Genomic DNA, 19,267 nt, shown 5'->3' with positions numbered 1-19,267 from the left:
GACCTGCTGCCCACCCTTGTGCCTCCCTCCCCAGCCCTCAGAAGAGAGGGAAGGAGAAGCCCCGAGTGGTGGCGGGGTGCCCCGGAGTAATAGGGCCTCGTGACGCGGGTGGGGGGGAGTGGAGGGGGAGGGGGCCAGGACCCGAACGTTGTAGAAGATAAAATTAGATTTTAATAAAGGGAGAAGGGGTCAGACACCCAAACACTGCTGTGGTGTCCTCCAGGCTGGGGGGAGGGGGGCGAGGCTTCTCTACAGATTCCCCCACCCCACGGCTGCCCCCCCCCAGAGGGGGTGGCAGAGCCCGTGGGCACCATTCCCTCCTTTGCCAGGCTATCCAAATGGCCGTGGGCCCGCGGTGGGGGTGGGGGGGGAGGAGGGGGGAGGTGTCCAGCGTGGCCCGGGCCCGCCCACGGTCATTCCACCACTGAATCCATGGAGTTTAGGTGAAGAGGAGCTCAAGAAGGCGTGACTGAGGGGGCAGGAGGAGGTAGGTGGAGGGAGGCACGAGATCCAAGGGGGGGGCCAAGGCTGGACCCTAGTGCTGGAATCTCCCGAGGATTAGCCAGGGGAGGGCGGAGTGGCGGAAAGCAGAAGGGGCGAGGGCGGGCAGGGGGCTCCAGTCCCTGGTTATCAACTCTTGTCTGGCGGGGGGTCTCTGTGTACTGTGTTTTTCTTCATACTGTCCAAATATTCCTGCTGAGAGACGGCCAGGACGGAGGCCAGGATTTCGTCGTCGTCCCAGTCGTTCAGACCTGGGGGGAAGGGGAGAAGGGTGGGTATGAGGCCCTGGGGGGAGGAGGGAGCCCAGCGACCCCGGGACCCAGAAGGGCCTTACCAAAGGCGCTAGGTGACATCTGCTGGATGAGGGCCCGGCACTCCAGAGCGGGGTACAGGGACACGAGGGGGGAGGTGGCTCGGTCTCCTCCGGTTACCAACTGGCTGCTCGGACCTAAGATACAGCAGGGAAGGGTGGCAGGAGGGAGCCCCCCCCCCCCAGATGTGACCCCCCTCCCCCCCGTCCCCTGGCGGCACTGACCTGGTGCGCAGGGTGAGGGGGGTTTGGCGAGAGTGAGGCCGTGGCCCGGCGAGGGCGGCTTGGGGCCCAGCTCCGGGTGAAGGTCCTGCTGCTCTGGGGAGGGCGCGGTGCTCCGCTGCCGAGGGGACCGGCCGCTCCACTCTTCCAGACCACTCGAGGCTGCCGCTGTGGCAGAGCTGCAAGTGGCACTAGCTTTCCGGGGCTGGGAGGGAGGGTAGTATAGATACCCACAGGGTTAAAGCTGAGCTGGAGGAGCGGGCCAGGCCCGAGGCCCGGAAGGAGCCCGGATGGTCCCTGCCCCGGCCCCTCCCGCCTCCCCCCTCCCCCCTCCCCATCTCCACAGACAGGCCCACCTACCTGCGCTTGGCCCCTGACCTGCCGGGCTTGCTTCTCCTGGTCCCGAAGCCACTGCAGGTAGGACTCTCGGGCTACCTGCTCCTCGATGGCCTCATTCGTGGCCTCCCAGTCTGTGGCCCGCTTCTTGTCCTCCAGCATCTGCTGCTCGATCCACGACTCCTCCGATGTCTTGATGGCGTTCTTCATCAGGGACTGGTCGGCAAACTAGGGGGGACATAGAAGGAAGTGGCACTTTGGGGTGTTTCGGGGTTGGGGTCAGGGCAGAAACAAGGCTGCCCAGCCCTGAGAGAGGAAGGGGGGAGGGGGGAGAGGAGGGGGGAGGGAAGGGGGAGCCTCTGGCCAGAAGGATCAGCTTCTCAGCATGGGGAGAGGGGCCTGGGAAGAAGAGCCCAAGGGGAGGGGCAACCCCAAGACTGCCAAGCCCCGCCCGACCCTTTCAGGGTAGTCCCAGGCCGCAAAGGGAGCTGGGAAGGGAGCAGCATCTCCGTCGGGCCCGTCGGGCCCGTCGGGCCCCCCGGCTCTCTCCCTACCCACCTACCGCCTCCTGCCCTCGCGGCACTAGAGACTCTGAGCCGGCCGGGGACGAGAAGGCATTTTCACGGGCTTCTCCGAACCACCCGTCCCCCGACTCGTCCCCCAGGGGTCTACCTCCTCCCGAAGGTCAAAAGGGCCAAAAGGAGAGACTCCCCGCCTCAAGGAAACAAGGAATGAATCGAGGGAGGTGCAGGGGAGAGGCCAGAGGGAGGCCCGGCCGGCTTCCGGAGGCCCGGTGAGGTTCCGAGCGCGTGGAAGCGCGTGTATGTGTTTGTGTGGGCGCGTGCCTGTGCCCGCACGCTCCTGGGCCAAAAGGTGGGCCCTGAAAAGGAAGGGAGAGGAGGGCGGACAGCAGCCGGCAGAGTGGCCGGGCCGGCTCGCCAGCTGCTCACTCACCCCTGGCTTGAAGGAGGGGAGCCCCAGCCCCACACCAATGGTGGCCTTGTTGGGGTTCACCACTGAGTTGTAGTGGACGTTGCGATGGTAGCTGACCCGGATGGGCTCGTCCTCGTTCTGCTGAATGCCATGAAACGTGTTGATGGGCTCTGGGGGGACGGGGATACTTGTGCTGTGACGGATGGGGTGGGGCCGGGGCCCCGGGCCGGCTCCCCCTGCCGCCCCCCCGCCCTGGCGGCCCTCGGTGGCCCTACCTGTGCTGTACTGGTACACCTCCACGGGCCGGTTGTACATCTCGGCCATGGCCTGCATCTCAATGTGGTTCCCGTGGCAGTTGTTCTTCCTCTTCCTGTTGATGTACGTGGTAAAGTCTTCGGTGACATAGTTGGAGAAATAGTCGGCGTTCTTCATCTGGGGTGGAAGGGGGGGGGAAGAAAGAGCGACTCAGCGGTGGGAGGGGGCTGGAGCGACTCAGCGGGGGAGCATCAGGCCCCCCGGCAACCCCCAGCTCACCAGATAGTCCATGCAGTGTTTCCGGACGACCTCGTGCATGTCCTGGTCGCCGTACACTTGGTCCGCTGCGGGAGAGTGGTATAAAGTCAGGGCTTCGGGAAGGCCGAGACAAGGCGGGGGACAGGGGAGGGGCACTGGCCCAGGGGGAGGGGGTGGCTGGGGGAGGAAGGCAGATTCAAGGGTTCAAGGTCTGATAGCACAGCAGGGCCAGAGCAGATTCTCATCATCCACCCCAACCCATTTTCCCATCCGGTCCCCAGTTGTAGGAGGGCCCTCCCCGTCCTTTCTGGGTCCACTTGGAGCTGCCACGTTCCCGGGGGCAATTTAAAGGCCCCACCAAGCGGGCAGCACATCACTGAGGCCCACCCTCCCGAACGAGTCCTGCCCAGGAAAGGGCCATGCCGCACTAACGGCCAGCAAACTTCGGGGGGGCGGGGGGGGCACTGAGGCAGGGCCTGCCATCTAGGGGATGCAGCCCTAAGGAGGAAGGGGGCACCTCCTGGCCCCCCCTCACGTTGTTGCCCACGAGGGAGCGGTGCCAGCCTGCAGGAGGGAGAACGCCCTTTGCCTGGGACGGAGGGGCGGGTGGCCTGGTGGCGAGCCTCCTCGCTACGCAGCCCTTTGCCCAAACTTGTCGCTACCCCAGCAAGGGCCTTCCTCGGGCGACGTCGTGCCCTCGTCCCCCCTCCCCCCTCCTGGCAGCAGAGGGGGCAGATCAAGAACCACACTCGGGGGAGACGGCACCTCCCTCTCTGTGCCACTTCCAAAGGGGTCAGACACTGGTCTTCCTATCCTGAACCTTAAGGCTGCTACAGGAGCCTGAGGCCACACTGTCTTCTGTCTCTCCGGCCTGGGGAGGGAAGGCAATCAGACAAGATGACAGGGCCCCGACAGGCGGGCCGGGCCCGGCCTCCGCTAAGGGCCCCTGGCCCAACTCGGACCTCGTCTCGACGCAAACAGCCTGGGCCCCCCCTCGGTTTGTGACTGCTCGGGCCACGGGGCAGCTGGCTCGGGAGGCCAAGAGGCCCGTGGCCAAGCTGCGCCTTGCCCCTGCCCATTCTTAGTGGGAAAGCCCCGAGGAGTATGGGCCAGGCTGCTACTTTCCCTCAGTATTTTTGGCTATGAAACGGGGCTGCCTGCGCTCACTTCCTGCCAGGGCCACGGCTGCCCACGGGGCTCCGTGGGAAACGACAGGAGGGGGCTGAAGCTTTTTGTCCCTGTGGGGCGGAGGAGGGACCCAAGGGGTGGGCTCCCGCGACTCTCTTCTGCCTGGCTCTGCCAAGCTGGCCTCCCCGCCCCATCTGGGACCTTGGCCTTGGCAGACAACGCCATCCCCCACTCTCCCCCAGGGTCACGGCCAGCAACCTCCCACACACGGGCAGGAGCTACTTCCGTCCCACACACAGAGAGTGTGGCTGGCCAAGGGCATGTGGAAAGAACGGCGAGATCCTGCCCCTCCAGGGCCTCTGAGAAAGGAGGAGCCCAGCCTGCTCCCTCCTCCCTCTGGCAGCACCCCAAGTGCCTGGGACATCACTGCCCCTCCTGGTGCAGGGATCTCCCCCTTCCAGGCTCCCTGTTCTCCCCCCCCCCCCCCGAATCCAATGCCAGTAAGACTCCCATCTGGAACTGATTCTAGTCTCTCCCACTGAGACTCATCTAGGACCCCCCCCTCCGCCGCCCACAACACGGCCAAAACAGGGTTCAGCCTTCCCTCTGAGCCCGCCTCCCCCAAGATCTGCTGACTTGGGCGCTGAGTCGTCACCCTCACCCAGTTCTCGCCCCCTCCTCCCCCCAGCCATCCTGTGGGGAGGGGCGGTGCTTGCCTCAAGTCTCTCCCCCCCAACACTCGGCCAAAGTGACCTTCCTCAAGCGCTCCTCAGAGCGCCCCAAGTCCCACGCCAAGTTCCCTGGCCCTCAAAGCCTTTTCGGGCTGCGTGGCCTCCTTCCCGCCCCGAATCAGACCGTGTCCTCCCCGCTGTCCAGGCTACACTCAGCTCTCATTCGAATCCAAGGTCCAAGGGAGTGGGGCGGGGGTCCCTCTGCCCACCGGGGCCCCGGGCCTCACGGCTCACAGTAGTGAGCTCCCCGTTGTGTTATCTTAAGATCTGCAAAGCAATCTAGGAATGTTACCCTACTTTGATCCTCACGCCCCTGGAAGGTAAAGGCTTCCGTTAGCCTCCTTTTATAGCTGAGGAAACTGAGGCGCAGGGAGTTGAAGCCTCTAGTTCTGGTCACTCGGCTAATACTCTAGGAAGGGTCAGGGGCCAGACTGGAACTCCCTTCCTACTCCTCCCTGTGGCGCCCCCTAGCTGTCCCAGTTCCGATTCTAGCCTGCGGGCAGCCAGAAAGCTGAGGGAATGGCCCTTCCTCTCCAGACAGGCCTGGCACGGGGGAGACTTCCACCCCCCAACCCCGGCAAGCCACAAGCATTCCAGATCCCGTTCCCTCCCACACTTCGAGGGTTACAAAGTGCCCTCAGCCGCGTGGAGGCCAGCCCCTCGGAGGGAGAAAGGGAGGCCCACCCAAGGGGAGGCAGCTAGGATTTCAAGCCAAGCCCACTCTCTCCACCCTATCCCCCCCCCCCCCAAGGATTCAATTTAGAGCTGAGCTGGGGCCTAGTTGGGGGAAAGGGCTGGGCCCAGAGATGGCCTACAGGGCTCGTCCCAAACGCTGGCAAGGGGGGGGTGCTCGCTCGCTCACTTTCCCAAGGCACAGTTGCAAGTAAGACACCCTGCCAGCCCCCAGGAGAGGCCTCCGATTCCGGGCTGGGCCGCAGGCTAGCATAGCAAGAGTAATGGCGTGGGGAGCTGGAGTTGGAAGCCCACGCTCCCTCTCTGGGCCGTTTCCTCAGTTCTAAAGGGGTTGGGCCTGCAGGAAGTTCTCCAGCCCTAGGGGCCCAACCGTGTCTAAGGCAGCTCCAGACTCTGTTAGGGTCAATAAATAACCCCACTCCCGTCTCCCCCACTCTTTTCCAATCGGGCATTTCACCTTCCCCCTGTAGCAGCCGTCCCATCCCCCCCCCCAACAGATGCCTGTGGCTGCATGCCCCCCCCAGCAACTGCTTTATAGACTAAGAGTTCCTAAAAGATCCCCAACGGGGAGGAGGCTCTGGCAGCCGCACGAAAGGCTTGCCCCACTCCATCAGCCACCGGGGAGCTGCCTCCAACGGGGAGCAGGCAGGGCCGGTAGGCAACAATTCTCACTAAGACCCACTGACGGGCAGGAGAGAGCAAAGGGTGAGCCCCTCGGTACCCATCACCTTTTCCTGATGCCAGGGACTGAGCCGAGCGCCTCAGAACGTTGTCTCTTTTGAGCATCCCCACGACCCCGGGAGGAAAGGGCCGGCCACCCCCACTTTTTACCATGGAGGAGACCAGGGCGCGCGAGGGTAACGCACGAGAATCGGCTGATGTTGCATCTGTGAGTCCAGAACTCTAACCAGCACGCCGCCCGTGGCCAGCAAGCATGCAAAGCGGCACGCACCTGAGGAGCCACGGGAAGCTCACTGCAACCATCCTAGCTTTCTAGGGGCACATGGGGGGATCAGAGGCCGCTCCTGAGAGGCTCCCCCTCCTTCCCCCCAAAACAGGAGCAGCAGCAGCGGGTGGCTGTGGCAGGGGTGGCAGAGGCAACTCACCCACTGCCCGGAACAAGCAGGCCCCATCCTCCTTCATCTGTTTGATAATGAACCCCTTCTTGTCCCGAAGGGCCTTCTCAAACCAGTGCTCCTGCTGAAGAGAAGACATGGCAAAGCTCAAAGACCAGTAGCCGGAGCCGTACGGGCTGCCCTGGAAGGGCGGAACAGCCACCGACGCCCAAGCAGCTCAGAGGCCCAGGGGAGACCTCTGCGGGCCGAGCTGACTAGGGGCCATCTTGTGGCCTTCTTCTCTGGCACTGTGTTGGTAGGAGGACACTCTGCGGGGCCAATGCCCCGCCCTAGCGCAACTGAGCTCAAGAGAGATAAGCCGCCTAAGGGAAGAGAGACTGGGAGCCACAGCTTGGGGAGAGAGTGGCAAGAGAGTTCGGTTTCTTCACACTTCCAGCTGTCTCCAAGTCCAGGGAACTCCCCGATCCCGGCAGAGTGGGGTCCGAGGCAGGCGGATGTGGCTGCCGTTAGTGAAAAAGAGAAGGGTCCTAGCTCCGGCTCCCCCCCGCGTCCCAGCCAAAGCCAGGAGACACCCTGACTCCCCAAAGACCCTGACCGCCGACCCCCGCTTTTGTCCAAAGTCACGGAGAGAATCCTAAGGTGTGCCACGGCCACAGGTGAGCGCCGTGGCCCTGTGTGGCTACCGAGGGAACAGAAGTAACACAGTAACGAGAGGGCCTCGGGTGCGTAGGTCAGCCCCCTTGCCTTGATGGCGAGGGAGCGGGGCACGGACACAGCCACCGGCTGGTGCGAAGGCATCGCCCTCCGTACACTGCTGACTCCCGCTGTCTCGGCAGGAGGGGAAAAAAAAAACAAAACCAAAACCCCAATATCCCCGGGAAGTCCATGGTCAGGCTCCGGTCAGGCTCCGGTCCGGGCCTGGAAGTAGGGGAAGGGCACCAAGGGCGGCCGTATTCGTTTGGGATGCTTGCTTCTATGGCATCCCAGGCAGTGGGGGACTGGCTCACCCCCCCCCCTCCTCTCAATCCAGCCTCTCCTCTGGAACCCCAAAGCATCCCTAGCTAAGGAGGGCCAAAACTTGCTCGGAACAGAGAATCCAAGCTGAGGTGTGCCCAGCAGGGCGCCCCACCAAGGCAAACAACTCCTCTTGGCCTCCAGAGCACCATTTCTTACTCTGTCCTTGTCCTTCCCCCCCCCCGCCCCCGCCACCCTATACTCAAAGGCAAAACAGCAGCAATGGCCCCTGTTTTTACAGAGGAGGAAACTGAGGCAGACCAAGATCTGGCATTTGCCCAGAGTCAGCCAGCTAAGAAGCATCTAATGCTCGATTTGGATTCCGACTTTCCCAACTCCAGGTCTTGAGCCCTCTGGGACTAAACTTTCAGTTTTGGGAGGGGCCCAACCCCTCCCAAAGGAAGCAGTTCAGGAAAGACCTCCTCAAATGGAGCAGGAATCCGGGACCTCCGGGGGCTCCCCTCAGAGCCTCTCTTCCTCAGGCTAAGCCCCCCCCCCCCCAGGCCTGCCCTCACGCCTCAACTCCTAAGAAGGTACATAGAGAGGAGATCCATCTGCCCTCCCCTATTAGCCGGCACGAGAGGCTGGGGCTCTGCAGCCCCCCCCAGCACGCAAACATTCAGCCCAGTGCATTTGTGCCTCTGTCCCTGCGCGTGCCCGGCCTCCCTTGATACTGGGCTTGGGGCAAGAGGAACTTAAAGCCAGAAGGTTTGTCTGGGAGCACCAGGCAAGAACTCCTAGAGCTGGGAGGCTGGCAGCGTGTAGATCAGCTTTAAGGAGGGGGTCCAGAGCACAGGAGCGCCGAGCACCGGCGGCCAGCCCGTCCGCACGTCTCCTCCGCCTCGCGCTCTGGGACAAGGACTTAGGGGACGGGCCGCCACTGGTCCCCAGGGAAGTCCCGCTGGCCACGGGCTGAGGGGAGAGCACAAGGTGGGGGGAGGGGGGCCGCGAGGGACCTTTCGGGTCAGTCCGAGGCCCTCACTGCCGGAAGGCTCACCCACTCGGCGGCCTCCAACGGCCACGTACAGAAGCAAACAGATCCCGCTGTCCTCCCCTCTCCTGCTCTGCCTGGGGAGCCATGGGAAGGGGGGAGCAGGGAGGCCGGCTGCAGCCTGGTAAGAAGCCCAATCGAGGAAGAAAGGAAAGGCTCTTTAGGAGAAGGGTTACAGGAGACGGCAGAAGAAAGGGCTTGGGGGGACCCCCACTGAGGAGCGAGGCTGAGAAAGGTGGAGTAAGAAAAGGGGCAGGCACTAGGGACCTGGGGGGAAGAGCTAAGGGGGGGGCTGGGACCAGAATGGGCTAAGAAAAGCAGGGAGGCCCAGGAGTCTAGGAACAGGGAGAGCACAAGATATGAGATGGGAGGGGGACATGGGTACAGGCACTAAAGGAAGAACAAGGGGGGGGGGCCTGGCTCTGGGGACTCGAGACAGAATAAGCCAGGGGGCTCAAGGGCAGCTGTGGGGGGGGATAAAAAACAGGGGGAGGAGTTATCTAGGAGCCAAGGGAGAAACAATGGGTAAAAAAAAAAAAAAAAAAAAAAAGGGGGGGGGTCCAGAGGACCAAGGATAAAATAGAAAAAGGAGGGAGTGGAGGGGGGAGAGTGAAAGGGGAACGCTGGGACAAGGGGCAAGGAAAACAGGAAGGGGACCCAATGGACTGGAGGGGGGGGGACAGGGAAAAAAAGGAGGGGGAGACTGGGGACCAAAGTGGGAAAGCAAAGTAAGAAGGGGGGTACGCAGAAGTAAGGAGGCCAGAGAAGCTTCTGGGACGGGAGGCCGCGGCAAGAAAAGCTGGAGGACAAGGGGGGCCTAGAGACAATCAAGTGACTTGGAGTACACTAAGCTGGGAGAGGGACAAAGATGGGGGCCCTAGGGAAGGGGGGGAGGGGGAGGCCACGGGGTAAGAAAATCAGGAGGGCTTGTGGAAGGGAACAAAGATGAGGGGCTCTGGGGACTTAAGAAACGGACAAAGATGGGGGGGGTGGCAGGGAGGCCACCGAGTAAGCAAAGTGGGAAAGCCGGCAGGGCGCGGGAGGGGGGCGCGGCAGGGGCCCTGCGGCGGCAGCGGCCCCCCACAGCACCCCCGCCCCCACCCCCACCCCCGCCGCCGCCCGTACCTGCTCCACAGTGGCCGGGTCCATGGCCTCGACTCTGGCAGCCGCCGTGTCGTACTCGTCCTCACTGTTGTAACCGGCGCCACCTTCGTCGCGCTCTGGGCTGCCCCCCGCGCCGGGGCCTACGCCGCCGACGCCGCCTCCCGGAGGCCCGCCTGGGTTGCCGCCGGGGCCGGCCTGCTGCCGACGCCTCTTGCTGTGGCCCGGCCCAGAGCAGCAGCCGCCCCCGGGGCCGCCGCCGGGACCGCCGCCAGCGCCCAGGCCCAAGCCCAGGCCCAGACCGAGTGCGTCGGCGGCCCCGCCGGAGGCTGGACCCCCGGGGCCCGGAGGCGGCGGCGAGGCCTGCGGCCGAGAGCCGCGGAACCCGCGCCCGAGGCCCAGCGCGCCAGCGGCGGCGGCGAGGCGCGAGGGCGGCCACCAGACGACGGTCCGGCGCCCGGGACGCCGTCGCCGCCGCCCGGGGACGCCGGGCCCGCCGCCCCCCGGGACGCCGGGCCCGCCGCCAGGCTCGCCGTCCGGGCCCGAATCAGCGTCCGAGCCGGCGGGCGGCGGCCCGGGAGGCGGTGGTGGAGGTTTCTTCTTGGCAGGATGGTCATGGTGCTCCTAGCCCTTGGCCGGTGAGCTCGGCCTCGGCCTCGGGCTCAGCGGCTCCGGCTCCGACGCCCCTTCAGGGTCGCCGGGGCCGAGGCCGGGGCGGAGCCAGGCCGGCCGGGCCTCCGGAGGTCCGGCCGACAAGGGGGAATAAGGGTCGCAGCCGAGCGAGGCTCGGGGCGGGGACTGGGGGAGGGGTGAGGCCGGAGACCAAGAGAGGCCGGAGCCGCCAGGCCCCGCGTAGCCGCAACGCCGAGAATCGCCTTCGCCGCCGCCGCCGCCGCCGCCCGGGCCAGACGCAGGAGGAGCGGGAGGTGGCGGCGGCGGGAAGGGAAGAGAAGGGAAGGATGAGAGAGGAGGAAGGGCAACGCCAGACCAGGCGAAGGGAGGCCGGAAAGGAGCCGGCGGACCCCGGGAAACTGAAGGCAGAAGGGGCGGGGCGAGAGGCCGAGGCCCCGGATGAGCAGGGGCGGGGCCAGGCCAAGGCCCCGGATTGGGAGGGGGCAAGGAGGGGAGGGGAAGGAGTCGAGGCAGGGCGTGGGGGAAGGGCTTCCCGCGGCCCCTTAAAAAAAAAGCAGGCTCTGGGAAATGCACCGGCCCGAGACTGAGAGCCTGCGTAGGCTCCGACCGCGTAGGCTGCGAGCAGAGAGGGACGGCCCGGATGCAGAAGTTAAGAAGGGGGTGGGGGTGGGGGCGGGGGCGGGGGCGGGGGGCGGGGCGTAGGCCCCGCGGCCGCCGCTAGCTTTTCCTTTTCCTTTTCCTTTTCCTCCTCCTCCTCCTCCTCCTCCTCCTTCTCCTCTCTGCCTCCCGATTCCGGAGTCTGGAAGCTCCGCCCCGCTCCACCAGGTGACTGACAAAAACAAACACCCGGACCCGACGGATCAGCCTCCGCGGCGCACGCAGGCGCGCTGGCCAGGAGTCAAGCCCCGCCTCCTCTTTTTATTCTCTGTCCCGCCCCTGTCTCAGATCGAGGGCTGTGTACGGGGCAGGGAGAAGGGCGGGGCGGAGAGCGGGTCGGGGTGCGGTAAGTCCGGGCCCGAGGCCCGTCTGGGCCGGCGGTGGAGGGCACGTAAGTCTTTGCGACTTCCCCGGCCGGGGGTTGAGAGAAAGCGCCGTGGAAAGAGAGGACAAACTCGACCACGGGCGCCCGGCCCTGCCCCCTCCCGGACTGGCGAGTTGCCACAGTGCGTCTTCCACGCGCCGCCGCAACGTCATTTCCTCCCCTAGCTCCGTCGCTGGTCCGGCTGCCGAGAACCGGCCAAAGTTTACGCTCTCCTCTCGTGGCTCGCCCTAGCTTGTCAGTCAAGCGGGAGAGGCTCGCTCCGCCCACGCCTCCCCCCTTTGGGTCCCGCCCGCCACTTCGGCCGACTCGTCTCCCCTCCCCCCCTTCGGTATTTCGGCGGTCCATGCTGCCCCCTACTGGCGGCCAAATTCTCTGCGTCCTGAAGCCCGGCTCTCCTCCGTTTCCCCCTCCTCTCCCTGCCCCTCCTCGGTGCACCTCGTACCCCAGAGTGGGAGGGGGGGGGGAATAGAGGGGTTTTCGTGTTTCGCCCCGAGCCTGCACGTAATAGACCATCCGAAATGCCGGCTGGGTGACCTTGATTTTGCTTCCCGCCTGGGCGCCAAGGACCAGCCAGCCTTCCCTCTCCCTCCCGAAACCATCCTCAGTACCTGGCTGAAGTCTCTAAAGCGGGCAGCCGCACTGGGCTGCCCGAAGCCTCCCCCAGCCCTCTCTCCAGGTGGATCGAGCCTTCGCCCTAAGCCTTGTCGGGAACACCACTGGCCAGGGAATCAAGGATCAGACCCATGTTCCAGATAAGCAAGCTGAGACCCAGCTGGTCTAACCCATCTCAAGCCCTTTCTGATGTCACCTCCAGTCCGCCCCTCCCCAGTTGCCCCACCCTCCATCCCCACTCGTGGGCCAAGGTCTCCTTTGGTTTGTGTGCGTTTTTATTGGTTTAAACTGCATCCAGTAGGCCACTGGCTTCAAGCATGGGGCAGGTGGGGAAACCTGAGACGTGCCAGGAGGCAGGCAAGCAGGCAGCTTGATAGAGGGGATCTAGGACACAGAAGGGAAACTGAGGCAGGCTCAAAGAGCTCTGGAGATACTGAGGAGAGACCTTAAAGCACCTCCTCCTCCTGGCCGGGTGCCCTTAGTTGCCTCACCAATAATTCACTTGGATCTCAAGGACAAATCAGAGGAATAGCCAGGAGCTCTTTGCATCGAATAGCCAAGTCGGGAGCTATTGCTTCATATGGGGGGGGGGGAGGGGGAGCGGACTTCCAAAGGCAGGACATTGGGCCTCCCTCCCAGCCGGGCCAGAATTCTGCTTCTCTTCACAACACAGTGGATCCCTCTCGGCCGTTCTGCCTCTGTTGATCTCCATGCCTGAGGATGACGGGAGGGGATGGGGGAAGGCTTCCCCCTTCACTGGGCCACTTAGTCAGCTGTCCTCCAGATAAAGAAAAGGAAGTCCAAGGAGAGAGCTAGCCATTCACTAAGGAGACAGCAGTCTAATGACATTTCCTAGGCGGGAGCCATGAGGAGACAAGCAGAGGGGTCCCTCTGTTATCGCCGCCATCTTGAGGGCAGCCTCTGCCAGGCCAGGTGCTAACACATCCCCGAGAGGTACTGAGCGAGCACTCTGAGCCCTGCATCGTCCCCCGGGGCCGCCTTCCCGTCTCACAGGTGAAAAATCCCGGAGAAGATCCAGGCCACAGCGGCCTTGGCCCTGACGGCCAGGCCCACACAGTGACCCCCCCCCACCCAGGTCTCATCCTCGGCCATCCCAGCTGCTGATGTTCGTGTCTCTGGGGTCCGAGAAGAGGGGAGATCGGACCCAACCCTCCCCACAGCTGATCCTTCGATCAGATAAGTTCCCGACCCCACCGTCCTCCAATCCGTCGCACCCCCAAATTGTCCCGTTAAGGGCAGTGATGGGGGCCCACCTCCAATACCAAAACATCTCATTGCATAGCTTTCGGTGGGAAGAGAAGGGCCGTGGGCCCCTCATCTGCCTCACCTTCTGCCCCCTCCAGATACGGCAGGGAAGCGACACCCCAAAGGAGGGGGAAGCACCCCAGTCACAGGGAGGAGATTTTGACAGTGTTGTGGAGAAGATAAGAAGGACCCAGACTGGAGTTCCGGAGGGTCTCCCCACCACTGCCCCCTGAGGGTCTTCCTGGCCCCTCTCCATTGGCACTGGCAGGCGAACGTGGCAGGCTCTCATCTGGAGTGTTGGCCGGGGGGGTGGGGATACTGATGATGGCCGCCACCAGGTCCTGACTGTCGCAGTTCAGAGTCAGGCTGTCTCGAGTCTTGGCGTTGAGGCTGGCCCGGCTGGTGGATGGAAGCAGAAGGACCCGGATTATCCCCCAACCCTTCAGGACTGCTGCAGCCCGGGGCTCAGCTGCAAGCTCCACAGCCCCTGTGGCGGCCCACCTCAGGTGAGTGGGTGCAATCCCTGCCCCCATAAGTGCTAACTACAACCCTCGGGCCAGGAAAGGCTCAGCAAGTGGGGACGCTTCACGCTCCATGAGGATGTGTTTTGCTCTGAATTCTCATCTTAGTGGGAGGGATTGGCCTTGTGGGCAGGGCCCTGGGCCCAAACAGTCCCTGAGCTCCTTGGTGGCTCCGTTTTCATTAAGTCTATAAAGCCTCGTTTGCCCCAGCAGCACCTGGAGCCCCCTCCCCCAAGTTTCACTTCCTTAGCCCCAGAGCCTAGGGGTCACATTACCTCTGGGGTCCTGGGCTGTGGTGCCCAGCAAGAGTGTCCAGCTCCTGCATGCTGCCTCGGCTGACGGAGGCCGTGGAGTTGGCCAGGCGCATGGCCCGGCGCTGCTTGGTCCGCCGGGGGCAGCAGGAGGAGATCAGACCGCTAGCCCGAGTGCCACTTCCCATGACGGCTTGGGAAGACACGGAGGTGCTGCGGCTGGTGTGACCACCTAGGGAAACAATTCCTAACGCCTCGCTGAAGGCAGACTCATCTGTGAACTCATGGGACTGGGGGGAGGGGCGAGAGAAAGACACAGGAGGGTCAGCATCCGGGAGCGATGCGGGGGCCGGGGGGGACCCAAGGAAGACACAGTGAGGGAGGCCCCCCCAGGGGTCAGACAGTCTGGGAGGCTGCACATTGGGAACTCCATTGGAGCAGAGGGAGAAGGCTGCGGCTGCCCAAGGTAGCGCCCAGGCACTCGGGGCGGGGGCGGGGGGGGGGGGGGGCAGAGAGAGCATGAGGAAGGGTCTCACCGTGGTCTTCTCCAGACAGTGCAGAAGGTGATGGTGCTGCTGTTCAAAAGCCGAGCGGCTTCGTGTGTTCAGGGCAGGCCTTTCGGCACCATCTTGGTCCTAAAGTGCCACGGGTAGAGCATCAGATGGGTCACCCTAGCAACAGACCCTCAGCCTCACTTCCCCCCATCCCCAGCTTTCGGAGCCCCCATCTCACTCAACTGGTGAGGAGGGGCTGCAGTGCTGGAAAAGCGCCCTCCGCCCAGGGCAGAGACCCACCTCCAGGCCCCTGTTGCGCTTGTATTGAAGGAAGGCTGTCGTGGTCCCACTCTTAGCCATTCGGATCCTCGCCAAGCGCACCTTCTGCTGGGCCCGGCGCTTGTCAGCTCGCTGGTTCTGATGGTAGATTCGACTGAAATTGGACACGATGACGGGCACCGGCAGGGCGATGACCAGCACCCCGCTGAGTGAGCAGATGGAGCCAAAGATCTTTCCTGCAATTGTGCTGGGCACCATGTCCCCGTACCTGCGGGCACACACTCAATGCCGGACTCTGGCTCTCCCTCAGCCTTACTCTGACCGGGGAGGCCACGGAAGGGAACCTTAAGAACCTCTGGCCCATGTGGAAGGCGCACTGAAGCTCAGCCCTCACTAAGGACTGCTCAGGGCCGAGCCTCAAAGGCCTACAGCAGGACTGCCCATTTCTGTCTGTGCCCACCGGCAGGCTCGGATGGGGCGGAAGGAGATAGGGGACCCAGTGCCTTCTCTGTGTAACCCTTTCTGGACATCCTTCCTAGGAAGCTCTTGGGGTGAGGGTGGGAAAGGGAAAAGCCATGCATGATCTCCAGGTATAACCCAGACATTTTACAGAGAGGGAAACCGAAGGCCTTATAGCGGCAAGGCTTCCTCGAGGGCACGTGGGAGGCGACGGAATCAGCGTTTCAAACTCCCTTGGAGCCTTGGCTTTCTCCTCTCTCTAACGAGCGCTGTGCAGGACATACCTCCTAACCCTAAGCTGGCTCCCAGCTGCCTCTGAAGGGCTGGTGAGTGTGGCTAGGGCTGCCAAGCTACTGTGGGGGAACAGCCAGTGGCCCCCAGACTTCTGGATCCACCCTATTGCTTAGGTGTCCTCAGGCCCCTTGCTGTCTCCTCCATAACCACTCAGGGCAGAAAACCCCAGTGTCAGCAGTGGGCATCCCTCCGAGCAACCTGGGCTAGGTGCTCTTGCCTTCTCTGTGCCTCAGTCTCCCGATGCCCTCTCTACTCCTGGAACCCCCACTTTGGCCCTACTACTGTGAGGCTCCCTGAAGAAAGAGAAAACCACGAAGGTAGGGAGGAACTGACGCAGGGAACCGGGAGAGCAGCCGTCCAGCATCAAGACGAGCTGCTGGAAAGACCTTGAAGACCCAAGCGGGGCAGCGAGTGAGCGCACCCAGCTCCCGAGGGCACAAAACTTGAGAAGGCTCGGGACACAGAGCGAGACACACATTTCTGGACATGGCCAACGTGGGGGATCTGCCTCGTGTGACTACCTGTGTCTGTTACGGAAGCTTTCCTTGCCTTTTCTTAATTGTTCAGGGGGGAGGAAGGAGGAGGGGGAAGAAACCCAACCCCACTTCTTAGTCAAAAGAGAATAAAATTAATCTGAAGGGAAGAAAAAAAAAAAAAAAAAAAAAGAAGAAATCAAGAGAGCCTCCATCTCTTCTTAGGATACTGGAAGTCCATCATTTGGCCATTTTGGAGAGATTGAGAAGCAGGATGACATGGGGATCCCCTTAACTCCCGGTGTGATCCAGAGCAGAGCCCTCAGAGCCCCTTTCTCCCTGAGAAACGAGGGAGCTGGGCTAAGCAGCTCCTAAGCCCCCTTCTGACTCTCTGACTTGGATTTTTGTTGCAATGACAGCTGACTGCCACCCCTCTTCCTCCCCTTGCCCGCCCTCCCCCTCCCCCACTGTTCTCCATGCCCCAGGATGAATCCTTCCTTTCTTATCCTGTAACAAAAAGGGGACTGGGCCCTAAGAACATCTCAAAATCCCTTTCAGGTCTGGGGACTCGACAAATCAAACGTCTTACCCACCATCACTCCCATGAAGAAATGGCCCTCAGACTCCAGAACCCCTACCCCAAATCCAGAACCTCGACATACTGGGCGATTCCAGCCTCGCTTTTTCTTCCCTGGCCTCCATCCTTCTGACACAAAGAGACACAATGGGATATCGGATATAACGGTCAGCCTCAGAGTCGGGAGACGGGGGTTCTGATTGGCCGAGCCCCTTGGCCTCTCCGAGCCTCGGTCTGTGACATGGGAACGCTAATCACACCTGTTGATGTCAGTGGCATCATCCTTTGGGTTGAGTCACTTACCCGAGAGTGGTCATAGTAACGATAGTGTACCAGAAGGCAGCCGGGATGCTGGTAAAGTTGGTCTTGCTGGTACCCTTCTCGGCATAGAACATGACGGTGGCGAAGATGATGATGGCCATGGTGAGGGAGAAGAGGAGAAAGCCCAGTTCAGAGGCGCAGCTCTTGAGTGTGTAGCCCAGAATCCGAAGGCCCTGCGAGTGTCTAGAGAACTTGAAGATTCGGAACACTCGGAAGACACGCAAGGTCACGAAAGCCCCGGACACGTCGTCGTTCTTGGGCATGAAGAGCCCGATGTAATACGGCAGGATGGCCACGGCATCGATGAGACTCATGACGCTGCGGAGGAAGCGGCCCCGACTGGGGGCCGCGAACAGCCGCAGGAGGTACTCCCCCGTGAAGATGAGCACGCAGGCTGTGTCCATGCAGAAGAAGGCCAGGGGGAAGCGGTCCCCACAGGGTTCCTCCCGCCAACCAGCCCGGCCACCGGCTCCACCGCTTCCGCCCCGACAAGGAATGGTCTCTACCACGTTGGCTATGACGGAGACCGCGATGAAGAAGCCTGTGACGTAGTAGAACACCAGCGCCATGGTGCTCGTGTGGGGGTTCTCGAAGGCTCGCCACAGGCGCTGGCGAAAGGGGCTGCCGGGCGGCAGGGCCCACTCGGCCCCAGCCCCTCCGGGACCCCCCAGCTCGGCTTCCTCATCCTCAGCCAGGCGCTCGGCGTTCTCTTTCTTGCGGTCCCGGTACTCTTCCAGACAACAATCACCGATGAGCTCCGGCACGATGCCATAGAAGGCTAGCTCCTCATCAAAAGCCTGAGGAATGGGAAGGGACTAAGAGAAGGGGGGAGGAGGGAAGGGGACGACACCCCCCCTCACCGTGCCCCCCTCCCCCGTCCCAGCGGGGAGGAAGACTCCTCCTTGGCCCCCCAGCCATTTTCTCTCCTTGGGGGATGGGGTGGGCCCTGGCAGCCAGCCAGCCTGGGACTCCCTTAACTGCCCAGTGGAGAGAGCCCCGAAACCCCGGTCTGCCCTGGGAGAGGCTTATTTCTCTAGGATGGGGGTCTGGGGCTCCACCCCGATTCCTTCTCCCCCCCTCCCCAAAGCCCAAGAAAATCTTTTGAGCCTTTCCCTGTGAAGCTGCTCGCTCTCGGGGAGCCCGAATTCTTGGTCAGAGTCCTGTCTGAGTCCCCAGACACAAAAGGAGAGACCCCCCTCCCCTTCCCCCCCCCTTTAGCTCAACTCCCTCCCTGGAGGCAGCAGCAGCAGCAGCAGCAGGAGGCCGGAGCTCACCTGGATGCACTCCTGCCTGGGACAGTGCAGCCGGCCCGTCCGGTAGAAGTTGAGGACATGCCTGAAGAGGTCGGGGTCCCGGTCGAAGAAGTACTCCCCCGAGTCCGGGTTGAAGAAGAACTCCTTCTCGGAGCTGCCCAGCAGCGTGTCCGGGTAGCGGGCCAGCGTGTTCTTCCATGTCTGGAAGCGGCGCCCGCTGACATTCACCACCAGCACTTCGTCGCTGCGGGCCTCGCAGCCCTGGGGGGCTGCGGGCAGGGGCTGCTGAGCCAGGGGCAGCCAGCCCACAGCGGCAGCTCTGGCGAAAGGCAGCCAGGTCGCTACCCCAGCTGCCATAGTCCCGGGCCGCCTCAGGCGGGCATCTGCCTGGGAGCCGCCGGGCTGCAGCTGCGGGAGACAAGCAGCCGGGATGCGGCCCAGGTGGCACGGGCCCAGGAGCCGACCGGGAGCGGGGCGGCCGGAGGCGGGCCGTGGCCGGGCCCGGGAAGGGGGGGCGGGGCGGGGGGAGACGCTGAGGGCCAAGGGCAAGGCCGAGGAGGGCGCCGAGAGGGGGCGGCCGGAGAGCCCGGTGGGGCAGGAGAAAGGGCGGCAGCTAGGGGGAGGGAGCACCGGCGGGGGGCTGGCCGGCCCGCGCCAAAGGGGAAGGAGGGGTTTTCCCCGGGGGCAGGGACCGCCGGGGGGCTACGGCGGCGGCGGCGGCGGCGGCGGGAGGATGGACTGGAGCCGGGAGTGAGGCGCTGGGGCTGGGGCTGGGCTCTGCGCAGGGGAGGAGACTGAGGCCGAGGGGCGGGGCCTCGAGGGGCGGGGCGGCGGCCAGCACTGGGGTCTCCCAGCAAACCCGGGAAGGGAGACTCCCCTGGTCCTCGGCCTTCTCCCGGCCCCGCCCCCTGCTTCTCGGCGGGGGCGGGGCCGGGGTGCCAGGGCTCCCCACTGCAGCAGCGGCTCCAGCTCCTCCTCGGCTGCGGGACAGCAGAGGAAGGGGCGGGGCCCTCCTCTGCCGGGGAGGGCGCTTGGCAGCGGCTGCCGACCCCCAGCCTTGGTTCTTGGGGGGGGGGGATCCCTAGCTCTCATGGGGGCCGGTAGCGGCCCCTCCCAGTCTAGCGCGGGGGCCCCGCTACCCCTCCTCTTCTTCCCGGCCTCCTCCCTCCCTCCCTGTGTCCCTAGGGTCCGAGCTCAGCAGCACTTAGCTGGTAGGTCGGATCGATAGGCGGAGGAGGCTTTA

At 63.7% G+C, this 19,267-nt stretch overlaps 2 protein-coding genes across 3 annotated transcripts; both read right to left on the bottom strand.

The window, feature by feature from the left end:
• Nucleotides 1–151: 151 nt before the first annotated feature.
• On the bottom strand, nt 152–9,953 carry OTUD5 (OTU deubiquitinase 5). Of its 2 annotated transcripts, none has more exons than XM_074278001.1 (9): nt 9,574–9,953; nt 6,474–6,567; nt 2,837–2,901; nt 2,578–2,734; nt 2,324–2,472; nt 1,394–1,597; nt 1,037–1,238; nt 836–949; nt 152–752 (listed from the first exon to the last, which is right to left on the bottom strand). In XM_074278001.1, exons 1-9 carry the CDS (start codon nt 9,595–9,597, stop codon nt 631–633), a joined length of 1,131 nt encoding a protein of 376 aa, XP_074134102.1. In that variant the 5' UTR covers nt 9,598–9,953; the 3' UTR covers nt 152–630. The 2 variants fall into 2 exon arrangements, with proteins under 2 accessions (XP_074134102.1, XP_074134101.1); XM_074278000.1 differs by having other exon boundaries at nt 6,474–6,564; nt 9,574–9,747.
• A 3,292-nt stretch (nt 9,954–13,245) lies between these two features.
• KCND1 (potassium voltage-gated channel subfamily D member 1) lies at nt 13,246–19,177 on the bottom strand. The gene is made up of 6 exons (XM_074277982.1): nt 18,046–19,177; nt 16,754–17,568; nt 14,669–14,915; nt 14,411–14,509; nt 13,899–14,164; nt 13,246–13,501 (listed from the first exon to the last, which is right to left on the bottom strand). The coding sequence occupies exons 1-6, from the start codon at nt 18,379–18,381 to the stop codon at nt 13,246–13,248; spliced, it is 2,019 nt and encodes a 672-aa protein (XP_074134083.1). The 5' UTR covers nt 18,382–19,177.
• Between the last annotated feature and the right edge of the window lie 90 nt (nt 19,178–19,267).

This window comes from Sminthopsis crassicaudata, chromosome X (assembly GCF_048593235.1).
Source record: "Sminthopsis crassicaudata isolate SCR6 chromosome X, ASM4859323v1, whole genome shotgun sequence".
NCBI lineage: Eukaryota > Metazoa > Chordata > Mammalia > Dasyuromorphia > Dasyuridae > Sminthopsis > Sminthopsis crassicaudata.
The sequence above is the reverse complement of the archived record's forward strand: the minus strand, read 5'-3'. Positions and strand labels throughout refer to the sequence as shown.